Source organism: Protomyctophum parallelum, assembly GCF_964188405.1.
Source record: "Protomyctophum parallelum genome assembly, chromosome: 2".
Taxonomy (NCBI): Eukaryota; Metazoa; Chordata; class Actinopteri; order Myctophiformes; family Myctophidae; genus Protomyctophum; species Protomyctophum parallelum.
Genome location: NC_139699.1, coordinates 30,948,980 through 30,962,703, shown reverse-complemented (window position 1 = coordinate 30,962,703; position 13,724 = coordinate 30,948,980). Strand labels below are relative to the sequence as shown.

General features: G+C 42.1%; 1 protein-coding gene and 1 long non-coding RNA gene across 3 annotated transcripts in view; one reads left to right on the top strand and one right to left on the bottom strand.

The window, feature by feature from the left end:
- homer2 (homer scaffold protein 2) overlaps window positions 1-7,971 on the bottom strand; it is a 42,181-nt gene extending 34,210 nt beyond the window's left edge. For both annotated transcript variants that reach the window (XM_083792756.1, XM_083792757.1), the window contains exon 1: window positions 7,578-7,971. In XM_083792756.1, the coding sequence (XP_083648882.1) occupies window positions 7,578-7,582 (5 nt within the window). In that variant the 5' untranslated portion in view covers window positions 7,583-7,971. The remainder of the gene's footprint in view (window positions 1-7,577) is intronic.
- Window positions 7,972-9,450: 1,479 nt separating this feature from the next.
- Window positions 9,451-11,610, top strand: LOC310878443. The gene is made up of 3 exons (XR_014570901.1): window positions 9,451-9,545; window positions 9,753-9,911; window positions 11,564-11,610. It is a non-coding gene; the product is annotated as an uncharacterized lncRNA (long non-coding RNA).
- The last annotated feature ends 2,114 nt before the right edge of the window (window positions 11,611-13,724 follow it).

Genomic DNA, 13,724 nt, shown 5'->3' with positions numbered 1-13,724 from the left:
TTCCGCCAAAAATAGCAGTTCTGGCTGAACCGTGCAGTCGGTTTTCGCAAAATGCGGTAATCTGGTAGAGGGCCATGCCAAATGGTGACTATGCAAAGCCCATGACGATTGGCCAAATGGTGGCGCTATAGCACTCAATTGAAAATGCAAACTTTGAACGTGCATATCTCATGAACCGTTTGACCGTTGGCAATGACACTTTGATACACACAGTATAGCCAAATTCCAATACCCAGAATCTCGGCTACTCGCTCACTCTCACTCAGTCACTCCAGCAAGGTGGTGTTATGGTGGAATTGGTGACCTGCTGAAATATGTGACAACCGTGTAGACAATCACATAATGTAAATGTGTCCTAATGTCAATTGTTGCAGTTTGGTCATTAGCAGAGTTCAACCTAACTGTATTTAGGCCATGTATTTAAAGACTTCCATGTAATAGTTGTGTGAACAAGATGGTCACATATTTTGCAGGTCACCAATTTCACCGTCATTTGCCATGCTGGAGTGAGCGAGTGGCCGAGATATTGGGTATTGGAATTTGGCTTATGTGTCTCCTCATGCCGAACAAGTTTTGTGTTCTGACTTTTGACCTCTGACCTTTAGATCACCCGCCATTTTGAATTATATGAAAATCAGTTAAAATGCATCTCCTCCCAGGATCTTTGATCAAAATGCACAAAAACCTCTACACGTGAACTTTGGACCTATACGGACAGAAAATTGTAGTACATTTAAGTGAAAGAATTAAGTTTTTATGAGCCAATGAAAATTGCTGGTTTGTGAAAATTCTTATTGAATGCAGCGTCGTATGCTTATGTCACTTTACAGTATAGTAGAGGGTCATGCCAAATAGCACTGAAAGCAGTCTTACTGCAATAGGCCAAAGGGGGGGCGCTATAGCAATTTCTTTTAAATGAAACCTTTGAACAGTCATAACTCATGCTTTGTTTGGCCAAAATTAATGGTACTCGTTTCCACATGTTCCTTGACTCATGGGGAACACATCTGTCACTTTGAAAAGTAAGCTCCGCCCTCAGATTTTCCACCATTTTGAGAAATGGATAATGACATGCCCAAAACGAGGACATACATACTGGTTACCAAAAACACTGAATGATGTTACTGTTTACAATGAGAAAACTGACTGTGCCCGGATAGCTCAGTCAGTAGAGCTTGTGCCTTTGGAGCACAAGGTCATGGGTTCATATCCGGGCACCGCCAACTCAGCCGAAGATTATTTGTGCATATTGTTCTTATTGCGTAACGTCTTCTTTCTTGGTCCCGCCTTATCGCTGCTTGCAGCTATATTTATTATTATGGTGACGTTTCAAGCCGGGAGGCTCATCCTCAGACCTTACCTGTACTAAACTGCCAATCGGTATACAATATAGTCATGTGATCAAAACGGATCTGTTGGAATTTATTGCGACCATAGGTCACAGATTACCATGAAAACGTGCAAAATTGTCCGTCAGTCAGGTCACGCCTCCATAGATGGCCGTCAATCCATCATGCCTCGCAACACGCTCCATATATGGCCGTCTCCATATATAAAGATCGCGACACTGACCTCATCAAACCCTGGATATCCATACATGGAGAAGACCTAGATCTGCCTATATGAAGCCGGCCAGCAACTCTACATCTGACCTCAACCCTCAAACCCTTAGATCTCCATATATGGAGCTGACCTGTTCTGACATTCCATAGGTTGATCCTTCCCACCCGTCTTTAATCTTCGATGTCTCCCTTTTGACTGATACCCGTCCATTCAAACTCTGGACGGGCGCGCCCCAAAGTTATTAGTGCAGCCGCCAAAAACTAGAGTTCTCAACAGGCAGAAAATTAAAACCCTGTAAACTCAAGACATTGCCCCCGCTGCCACCCTTAGATCTCCATATATGGAGCTGACCTGTTCTGACATTCTATATGTTGATCTGACCTCATCAAACCCTGTACACTCAAGACACGCTCCATATATGGCCAGTATATTCATTTCATATGTTGATCTGACCACCCCCCCCCCCCCCCCCATGCCAAAGCACCAGCGCTCGCCCAACAGTCTGCCGTCACCCAGGCGGATCCGTGCACACGACCTCGCCCTTCAGGGCAAGGTTGCTTCTCGCACTCAGGGCGTCTTACTGGTAATTCATCCTGAATAAGATTGGCTTCCAAAGTTTGCAGGAGTGGCCCATTTAGAACAAAATGCAAAATATTGCTGGCCTACAATAAGCTACCTGCCTATTTTTTTAACAGGTCTGAAGTCGTTAAAACGAACGTTTTTCACATTGATTAGAAACGTTTTCCCTTAAACAAAGAAAATCTAAATATCAGTTAAAACGTCATCGGTGGGTCTAGGACTTCAAAAACCTAGATTGGGCTGACAAATATATCGGTTGGGGTCTATTTTAAGCGGTTCAATATATGAAACCACTGTGGGCAACTGGTCATAAAGTCTGCTAGTGCTAATAGACAGTCCTAGCTGTCTCAGATGTGCACAGGAACATTCTTTGAGTTCCTACAAAGAAACACCAAAGGAATGTTACTTTTCCAGCTCTCTCTCACACACACACACACACACACACACACACACACACACACACACACACACACACACACACACACACACACACACACACACACACACACACACACACACACACACACACACACACACACACACACACACACACACACACACACACACACACACACACACACACACACACACACACACACACACACACACACAGCTCAAGAGATAAATTACATGAAATCTGAGACGGCGACAAATTGCTTGTATTCTATTAGGTTATTATTCCACTTTAAACTATGCCTGGTAATGAAGTCTAGGATGACAATCAGACAAAAAAGGGGAAATAACATCTGTGGTCTCCGTGAATACATAACATCCATAGTGGATTCATAACCAATATGGTATGTGTAGTTATTGCAAATCACAGTTTTACACTGAGTAACAAGATAGCATATGAAATGAACGTGTTGAATGCTAGTAGGCAAACACATAACATTTGTACTACAATGTGATCAGTGGGCCAGACACTCTTCCACAATAGCTGAATACTACAGAGTCTGTAATGCCACCGTGTAAAAGTTGAGAACAGGAAGCTGTCATCGGCTCAGCCTCTTCAGATCGGGAAGGTATATTTGATTAATCACAACGTGGTGTTCATAAAAAATATATTTTAAAATAGCTATATTTAAATAACAATAAAGTTGTTTGATGCCTAAACTTTTGTCCGTATAAGGTTTTTTCGGACCGGGGTCGATTTTATCCGCGGCTTGGACTCCTCATGTATGGAAGGATGCATGAGGTCAGTCCATTGCTCTCCCAGGTTGGCAATGTAGCGCCCAGGATTACACTGACTAGACAATTGGCACTGGGTGAAAAAACAAAATGGGTTAACAAAATAGTGGGATAAAGATTTAAAAATCACACCTGTGTGAAGTGAGGGGCACTAATATATTAAAGTCTAATTCATGTTGATTAGGTGATGTAATGTTGATGTAAAACAAACATTAATTTATTGTTAATGGCATTTAATGTTTGTGTTGGGGACAAGATGCCGTAAATGTTCGATTCATTGTCAATGGCGTTTTTAAAACAAACATTGAACTAAAAACAAACCTTAAATTATCTTTATTGTCAATGGCATTTAATGTTTGTGTTAGCAACAAGATGGAACAAGATCGCAGCCAGTGTTTTGTTTATTGTGAAAACACTGACATTACAGGGTTGTGTATTTTGCACCTGTATGTGGTGGTCGTTTCTCTTGTTCTCTGGCCGTGTTGATAAATACAATGTGACAGCATTCAAAAGAGTAATGAGAGGATATTTTCTCCCAAATCTCATAGAAAAGCAAAAGCACTGCATAAAACAACTTTGTCTCAACTGTCCAAGGCATTGAAGGCAATATTATTATTATTATTAACCCCAAGAGTAAATTCCCTTACTTTGCTCATCTGTCAGATGGAGAGAGTTAAGACTCTCCATCATTTTATCCGAGAAGCCTGCTAGGGCACAAAGCTGTCTCATTAGTGAGAGCTGCATTATGTTTGTCTAAATGAACAGTGTCCATATGCGAGGATCTCTCTAATACCAATGCCACCTGGGCTTTTATGCAATAGACTGCTATTACTACTGATGTCAGGAGGTCAAAGGGAAACATGTGTTAAAGGCCACAAACTGGATTCTAACCACCGTGACAGTGACAGGAACCCCAGCCTGCTTATCCACCAGAGAACACAGTATTCTTATCCTCAAGGAGAAAGAGGGGAGGTCTCAGAAGCAAAGCGCCACGGCAGATGGTCTCCCAGAAGCCAAACCATCTGCTGATGTCCAATCCCCATCGGTATGTCCCCTTTCATTCACCCGGTTGTACAGTAAATGCTGCAGCTCTGCTCTGAGCCCCACCACTCACACTGTCCCTCTTATGTGTTATTAACACAAACAGGGAACAGACTCTGCACTTAGCTTTACAATCCCCTATGCTCTGTAGCCTAACTACAGAACAGCTCTCTGGGCAGCCAAGATAATGCCCATCACTACGTCACATTACATAGCCTAATCAATGAGTGTTAGCCTTTAGCTGTCATGCACAGGCCAGCCAAGAGATTAACACCCATCCCTGTCGTAGTCCTGGCTCTGTCAGCACAACTTACTTGAAGGCAGCACAGGTTTTTGGGCAGCCTGAGCTTTGATTACAGAAGTAAAAGACATGCAATACTTAAAGCTGATATAGACAAGTTTCCAGTGTTTGTAGTACACAGAATTCAAATTGCTCCACCCCCCTCCCCCTGTCATTCTATTGGCCGAGCCAGGTCACTTCAGGCTATGGGATTGTTGTTGCTTCTGGGAGGGACGCTATGGATATTGCGCTCGTATGGCTAAATATGACAGTAAAAAAGTATGAATTTCTATCGATATCTTAGTTACAACAATGACATTGAGTTGACATGTTTTTTAACGGTAACTGTAGCATAATCGCAATAAACGGCCTGTCACCGTTGGCGAGCACGGGTTGAATGCATGCTTCAAGCCAGCCGGACCACCCAACCATTCGCTATACATAGCGATTCTCATAATTTCAATAGGCTTACATATGAAATCATAAACATACTATTTCACATGAACAATGGTGAAACTAAGATATGGGGATAATAATATATATGTATAATATAAAATAATATAATATAATGAAATCGCATCGCGTTTTCATTATAATACTGCTGGGTTGAACACACCATCACAGCTTTGCGCTGCAATTGGCTAAAAGTTTAAATCCCCCCCCCCCCCCCCCCCCCCCGACGTCCAGACTAGTAAACTGTAGTGGATATAAACAGCTCATTCAGCCAGAGGGGGCCAAAGGGAGAGTGTGCTGTTGCAGGAGAACACCTCAGCATCATAATATAGGGAAAGATAGAGGGGGAAAAGGCCAAAAAATACATTTATATATATTTTAAATTCTGAAAACTTATCTATATCACCTTTAAACTCTAAAACTATGCTAACACAAATACCATCACTTTTTATTCAGCATCTAGCCTATATAAGTCGCATATTGTTAAGTCACTCTAGTCTGAATAAGAGTCTCCTAACGCGTAAATGATAAATTGTAATATAAATCTGCCATATAATTTGGGTAGTTACTGGTAAAAAAAAAAGATATATCTTCTGCTGCTGATAATATTGCTATAGGTTTGGAGCATTATCAGTTCTCATTATCAGTTCTCATTCTTTGTTACAGTCAAACCAAAGATCCAATCCGTCAAAGCAAATGTGAGAGTTATCTATGCAAATTAACCGAGCGTCAGATAGGAGCATAGGGCCACGAATGGCCAAACTAGCAGGGTCAAGGAGAGGTTACTGATAGGTGGCATGATGGTGACTGACTGTCAATGTGTGACACGAGAGACCGTAATGGAAGCTTCCTGATGGACAGTGAGTGAAAGAGCGTTAGATACACAAGAGAGTGAGTAAGCAAGCATGAGAGTGAAACTGCAAACTGTGTGGTGGTGGCACTGGTGGGTGAATGGCATAGTTAATCCATAACCCTATTCAGGACATGAGTAAATGCAGGAAAAACATGACAGAATACCAATACCCCTCCCCATACTGTACACTGCTTTATCAATGTCAGCCAAACATTCACTGTCAGACAGATTGCATAATCACCAAATGCAATTAAAATGTGTTGTGCCAGCACACACACACACCCACACACACACACACACACACACACTTTCAAATACCTTCTAAAATAATCAAAAACAAACAACAATCAAGTGAAACATGAGCTTGGGTAAAGATTGCAGCGTGTGAGCGCAGAGAGGTGTTTGTGGGTGTAACCATGGGTCCAGTGGGGCAGTTTCATGACACTCTCGGAGATAATACTGCATCGATTCTTTTCCTTTCGAAACCTGCTAAGTAAGTCTGCCAAACGTTGAGGCAGTCAGGGTTGTTGAACTGGTTTGAACCTAAAATTCCTTCCTACATAAACTTCTTGGAAAAATTCAAGCAGTGGCAAGGACTGCGCTCGATTTATTCTTATCATAGGCCTAATTGTTAATCATGACATTTTTATGCAGTTAAGGGAATTGCACCCAGCATTTTTGTGCTAAACAGTGCAATGTTTCATATTGTAATTATTGTGAAAGGCGAACATTTAACTGGGTATTCCCTTTGGGTTAAAGAAAAGTAGAAAACTACGCTGGACAATTATTTTATTTTATTTAAGTACCGTAATAAAATAAAGCTCTGTAATATTGGACATGAGTCACATGACTTAAACAGCCAAGCCAGAGGGGGCAATATAAATTGTGTCGTGAAATACAGCAATTTAGGCCTATACCGTAACAGGGAATTCATCATGTACACAGTAGTACTAAGCTATAAATCTGAATTATGTTTACTGAACAGTTGTGGGAGGGGCTTTGACACTCTTTGAACCACAGACACATGTAGGCTACCGAGTACAGAACCACCTCCACCTCTCTCTTCCCATCTCTAGTGCTGGCTTGGAGCTACGCCGTGCGTGGTGGGCAGTGTTGAGTCTGTTGACTGACACACCCGCCCCACTAAAGCTAGATTCCCACACAGTACCAAGGAAAGGACAATCGCGAGTGGGAGTGGAGATCGAGGGGCATGTTTTCAAGGAGTTGTAGCAGTCAATTCGACTTCATCACTTCTCCACATGTTGCCAATGTGAAACGTTTCATTTAATTATCATATAGCCTAATGACAATAGTAGGCTAACCACCAGTACCCAGTATAGACACACATGGATGCCTATACATTTGTGTTGTCATTTATTTATTATTATTTATTAAAAAAAAAATATATATTAGGCAGCCAGCGGTGATCTCCTTAGCTCGCATCTTTTATAATAGCCTACTTATATATGCACGGTCGTGGACAATACATTAATTCAAAGGCTTGACAGAAGAAATAAGTAGCAGTCAAGATGTTTACACTGTAAATAGAAACTGTAAATAGAATACTTCAGCCAGCGCAGGTGTCATAAACATGGACATTTATCGTTGTGGATTACTTACCCCATTGCCACAGACTTCAGGAACTCGTTCTATGTAGACTTTGATCTTAAATTAATTACAATATAATACAAAACAAAACAAAAAAGATCAATACAAATCCAGTGGTGATTTAGCGGTTCAAAGCGTGCATTTCTCCACCACCAGCTTCGAACAAGTCCTTATCGGCTTTAAACGAGACGAGAGGGCTTGAAATGTGAGAACACTTCGTAAACTCGATTCACCGGGTTGTCAATCTTCTATAGAGCCTCCCTCCATTTCAAGAAGTTTTTCCCCCCTTTTTTTAATATTTAGGTACAGTCCCGCTATGCAATAATATGCTCCCTCTCTCTTCCAACACCGTGCGTGTAAATTAAGTTAGTGTGTTTGCTGTTCCCTGCTTGCGTGTCAATCGGAGTTGTGGGTTTAATGTGCGGTGGGAGCAGCAGCGCCCCTGACAGGCTGGCTTCTTTATTATGTCTATGCTTTCACCTGTTCATATTTCTACCATTAGTAGCCTACCATTAGTACCATACCACCCACACCGTTTTCTGAACACTGCATCTCTACATCACTAAAACGCAAACCTCGCAAAGCATTCAGACTTGTTGTTGAACTAATAGTTTCCTACAGTGTTTCGCAAAAAAAATCAGCATGTCAAGGACCCACGAATTTATGTAAAAGTTGTCTCCCCCATAAGACTAGGTGTATAGTGTGGTGTTCTTATGTTATAAAATGATCATAATAAAAAGAGAAAAAATAAATTAGCTAATCTATGTGAGCTTGTAGATCAGCTATTTTGGAATATATAAAATAGTGATATTAACTAATTTGGCTGGGGACCCCCTGGGACCCATGCACGCAAGGAGCCCTGGGGGTCCGCGGACCCCACATTGAGAATCACTGACAGTACAATTATCAGTGTTATTGTTAAAGTTGCAATCTGGAGCTTATGAATGAATAAAACGTAATTTTCTAACCATCTTGCTATTAAAAGCAAAGGTATTAATCTACAATATAGTAGCATACACCTGATCCTAGTCTTCCTCCTGGTGTAGGGTTGACAACTCTACTGCCTAAAGCTCACCCACCTCAGGCACCTGCCATGCTGCAGCATGCTGCAGCTATTACTTTGAATGGCGTCCTCAAGCTCAATAGGTAGACGCTCGAAAATTAGCATCACCCATATAGGGCCATAACAGCGCCCGGCTCTCCTAGACTGTAGCCTAAAGTCTGTTAAAAGGTAGGTAGGCCTACTAGGCTACTGGCAGTGTGTCAGGGACCCCCATGAGTCTCAAGGTCAGTAGGCCTATGGTTAGGAATGTAAGTTATGGATTGCAGCTTTAATAACAGTTTACATTTAAAATAAATAAAACAGAGGATAAACTATGTTTAGTTTCACTGCCGGCTACTTAGTACTTACATGTTTTCCATGTGCTGAGAGGTGCAGATGTCTCTCAGCAAGATGGCGAAAGTTCCAAGTCAAATCAATTAATATATTATTCAATATCCAGATCGGAAAGCCGAAATAATAAGGCAAACGTGCCCCATGTGGACCCGTTGCATTTGATGTTATGAGCTTTAAACTTGCAGATTTGGACAAGCTATACTGCACGATAAACAAACCACACGGCGTCTGTCTGCATTGTAAGGTGAGCCCACACAAGAATTGAGGGTTTGAGGCCTATCAATATTTTACAGGTGTGCTCACTGCTCCTCGGTGTCGAAAATAGCTGAGCTACAAGCTCACAACGCGTCTCTGATGCGACGCGGTGTGAGCTTGTGGATGTGCTATTTTCAAGGCTTCAGGCCAGCCCACATGGCCAGCCGCCAGCAGGGGAAGATCGGTGCGCGCCCGGAACCATTGATGTTACTTCATGAGTTTTCCACGGAGATCCTTCGGTGACGTACTATTGACAATGCTCATCTTCAAAATATGTTCTAACTTCTAACCAGAGTAATCTAGTAACGAAATAATTATCCAGGACCAAGGTACGGTTAAATGTTGTTGCATTGATTGTCCTAAATGATGTTCTCATGTTATCATAAGTGGTTTTAGTTGAGTCGTTGTCGAATATGCGTAGTACATCTGCATCATGACTTTGTATCGGTGGATTTATATGTATGTCACGTGCTAGTTATGTTAGCCTAGGCTAGCCTTCGTTTCATGGGTGGCATATTCTCGTTGTATCTCTATAGAATGGCCGACGCCGCAGAAATTGAAGCACTACACCACTACGAGGAGAAGTTTGCCAATAGATTTACCACGGAAGACGAAGAGTATCAGCTGTATTTTAATAGGCCAGCCGACACACCGCCTATTGTTGACGACTGGGTGCGTGGAAGAGGCAGAGATCGGTAACTACACATTTTGCTTCTGAATTACCTATTTAAACATGACCATTCAATGGTGGAAAAAGTACCTACACTGCAATGTAACAACTCTGTTACAAGTAAAAGTACAAAGGTATTGGTATCAAAGTATACTTAAAATACAAATGTAAAGCAACTCATTATGCAAAATGTCTCAATTAATAACTTTTCAAATGTATCTTTTGACAATAACCGATCTTCAAGCTCACAATGCATCATACCGGTTATTTTCTAATGGCCGAAATGTGGCTGAAGTGGATATGTTTTGTAATAATAATCAAAATCTACAAAGTAACTAGAAGATGAGCAATTCTGGAAAATTGCAAGTGTGCTTGCTAAGTACACTGATGATGTGTATGGTGATGATGTATTGCCCATTTGGCCCCTTTTCTGCACATCCTATCCAAAAAGTTATTACGGCACCAGGATAAAGTTACTGACCTTCATGAAATACAAATGTACTTAATTAACCATCCGAATGGCCTAGGGAAGGCTAAATAACACAATTATTCTGTTTCAAAAGCAAAGACATTTAATGAATAGTTCTTTAATTCATTTATATATTATCTGTACAAATAGGGGCATGCATGTAGAAAGCTCCCTCTGTGTGAATCAATATAACTGGGTAATTTAATTTGTAATGGAATTGGTCCGACAAATGACAACCCACCTCATCTCCTAACCTAACCATAACCGCAAGCATGGGAGCAGACGCTAGTCCGACATGTGGATGAATGTCGGACTAATGCCCTGTCTGAAAAGCGTCCACCTCCCGGCTAAGACACGTACTGTTCTCTGCTTCTGTTTTTCCAATCCACACCACCATTTGTTTTACAAAAGTGGCCTTTAGCGTGTGCCACTGCTGCACTGAAAGTGCCTGCAAACGAAAACGGAAGAACACATCTGCTTATTTGCTATATTCTATGAAACTAATTTTTGAAGTATAGTCAGATGAAAAGGATTTTTGGATTAAGCGAACTCGTCATTCTCTGGCAGGGTGGGCTGAGTTTGACTGCTTACTTTACCCCCCCAGGTCAGTAAGCCTAGGGGTCTGATTTCCAGTAGCCTGACCCAGCCAGCGTGCTTTCTGGTCTAGAGGGGCGGGCGCCGGGCGCTCATGGAGCAAGCGCTGGAGAATATTGGTTCACTGATCGCCCGATCGCCCGCCCCTCCCCTCCCTGGTAGAAAACAGCAGAGAAAACTGACGTCACCATTATTTCGAGCGACACCCCTCTGCACTGTAGTTCACTCCCACTCCTAGACTAGGAAGTTATCTCGAGGCTAGATTTCCAGTAGAGTTAGCCACAGTCCTGGCTCATCTGTCCTCACTGTAGGTGTAGGCCTACAGTGCATTTACCTCTGTGCGTAAATGCATATGACAGCACTAAAGTAGGATACCCCCCTTATGCAAGTAAAGGTGATATATATTGTGGGTTATTATTAGGCCTGTGTTGTGCCTGTGTTTACACAAACACTAAAGTTGGCCATTCATTGTCAATGGCATTCAATGTTTGTGTTAACACAAACCCTCAAAGCTGGACATAGGAGGGGCTAGCGCCCCTCAAAAACCCACAGTCCACTGACGATACATTGAGAATGTCTGTTTGATTATCTGTACTTCTGTTTCTAACTCCTAGGTATCAGGACCAGCGTGGACACAGAGGCCGTGGATGGGGAGGGGGGCGAGGGGGTGGAGACAGGGGTTGGGGAGGAGGGGGTGGAGACAGAGAATATCGTGGACAGGATAGAGACAGACATGGGCACGGGCATGGTAGTGGGTATCCATCAGGACCTCAGGGTGGATATAATTCAAGACCTCAGGATTACAACCAGAGATCATCTCATGGCCGCTACTGATATTTTCTGAATTAGCTCACTGTTGAACTATTTTCTGTATTTATAGTCTATTCATAACTTGTATTTCTTTTTCAATTGTCTCTCATGGCTAAAGTGTTTAACAGACATAATTTGTTGATACACTAATTTGTGTATAAATGTGTAATGATACCACTGGGAGATTATTGTAGAGGGCACAAATTGCTACGGTCCACAACCTTTTTCAGTGTTACTGTCATAATATTTGACAACTAGAGATCCTTACAACTTCTTAAAGCTATACAATCCATAAGATTTATGTCTATTCTCTCTCTCTCTCTCCAGACGTAACGTGGCAATTGCAATATCTGATATATCTCATATGTCTAATCCAATGTGCCATCTGCTTCTAAATAAATAACTACAGTATTGACATTGTCAACCAGTGCATTATATGTCCTATCCAGCACCAGGAATGTATCCCCTAGGGTAGATATCTTCACAAAAACATGCCGTAATCCTAAAACTACCTCCCCCTGGCCAGCCGGGGCGCCTGATGGAGGGGAAAGGAACTGGTCGGAATAACGTGTCCCTTCCATGCGCTACGTCCGGCCGGTGAAATTCCCATCTGTCAGGTGAAAAGAAGCAGCTTGGACTCCTCATGCATAGAAGGAGGCATGAGGTCAGTCCGCTGCCCCCCCAGGTTGGCAGAGGAAGTGTAGCGCCCAGGATTACATTAGATAATTGGCACTGGGTGAAAAGAAAACTGGGTTACAAAATTGTGGGATAAAAATTAAAAAAAAGAAGGAATGTATCGATGGAAGATCACTTCCAAACACTGTCTGCAGATGTGCAGTAACATACTCTACCATACAAGATTGGTTAAACTGTCTTATTCATTCATATAAATCCTGGATTGTAGCTTTAAAGGATTTTCTTCTGCTAATCCTGGAATTCCTTTTTGTTGCAAATTAACACGGGTAACATAATTGGAAAGCAGTCACAATTTTGTCTGTGGTTGCAGTACCACACACACAACAAGTGACATTTTATGTAGTTGGAAAATGTGCATTTACATTTTTTTGTCAGTGTTGAGATATTCAGCAGGTCTGGATGTTTGTACTTCTGAATCACTGCAGAAAATGTGTAATGGGTAAACTGTATTTTCCTAATTCAAAGTTGTACACTTACTTTCGTGGTCATCTCCAAAAATATTAAAAACAAAGCTTTTTAACTGTTATTTTCATTTTGTGATGTTATGGAGCTCATTCCTCATCAGCCAAATGTATATTTAGCACAAAATGACGGGGGCTTGCCAACTACATGTATATTGTGTGTTAATCAGTCTAGAAAAGTGTTCAGTACACAGCCTTATCAGGAGATAATGCTGGTGCAGCCTCCTTACTCGGATGTGCACTATTCACAGCAGTGAATCTGCTTCTCTTAGGTCACATTCATACCAGAGAGCTTTGCTGCGATTAAAACGAATCCTGCTGCGCATTGTCAGAAAGTGCGCTTCGTTTGGCAGGTGTGAAGGCTCATTCGAATCCTAATGCGCAGCAAATAACCGCATTTTACTCCGCCCAAAAACGTGGGTTTCGCTTCGCTTCCAATCGCACTTGACTACGATTCGGTGCAGGTGTGAATGCAATCCGCAGTAAATAAAGGAAATGAAGCAAACATAATGTGGCGGGTGAGGAGCTGAACACAGTTGGAGACGGAGAAGGCATATTTTACGCAGCGCAAAGATGTCCCGTTACTGTGGATAGACGTGGTCGAATAAGGAGACTGAAGCCCTGATCGAAAAATTAGGACGTGTACATTAATCAATTGCTTAAGAAAACACATAAAACACTGCAGTGTATTATAGCCTACATAATATTCTGTCTGTCTGTCTGTGCGTGCCGTAAACATGGAGTGCTGTCACTGTGTGGGACTGGGGAGTTATATCAGTGCGCTCATGCAGCGCTGTGCTGCATGCCC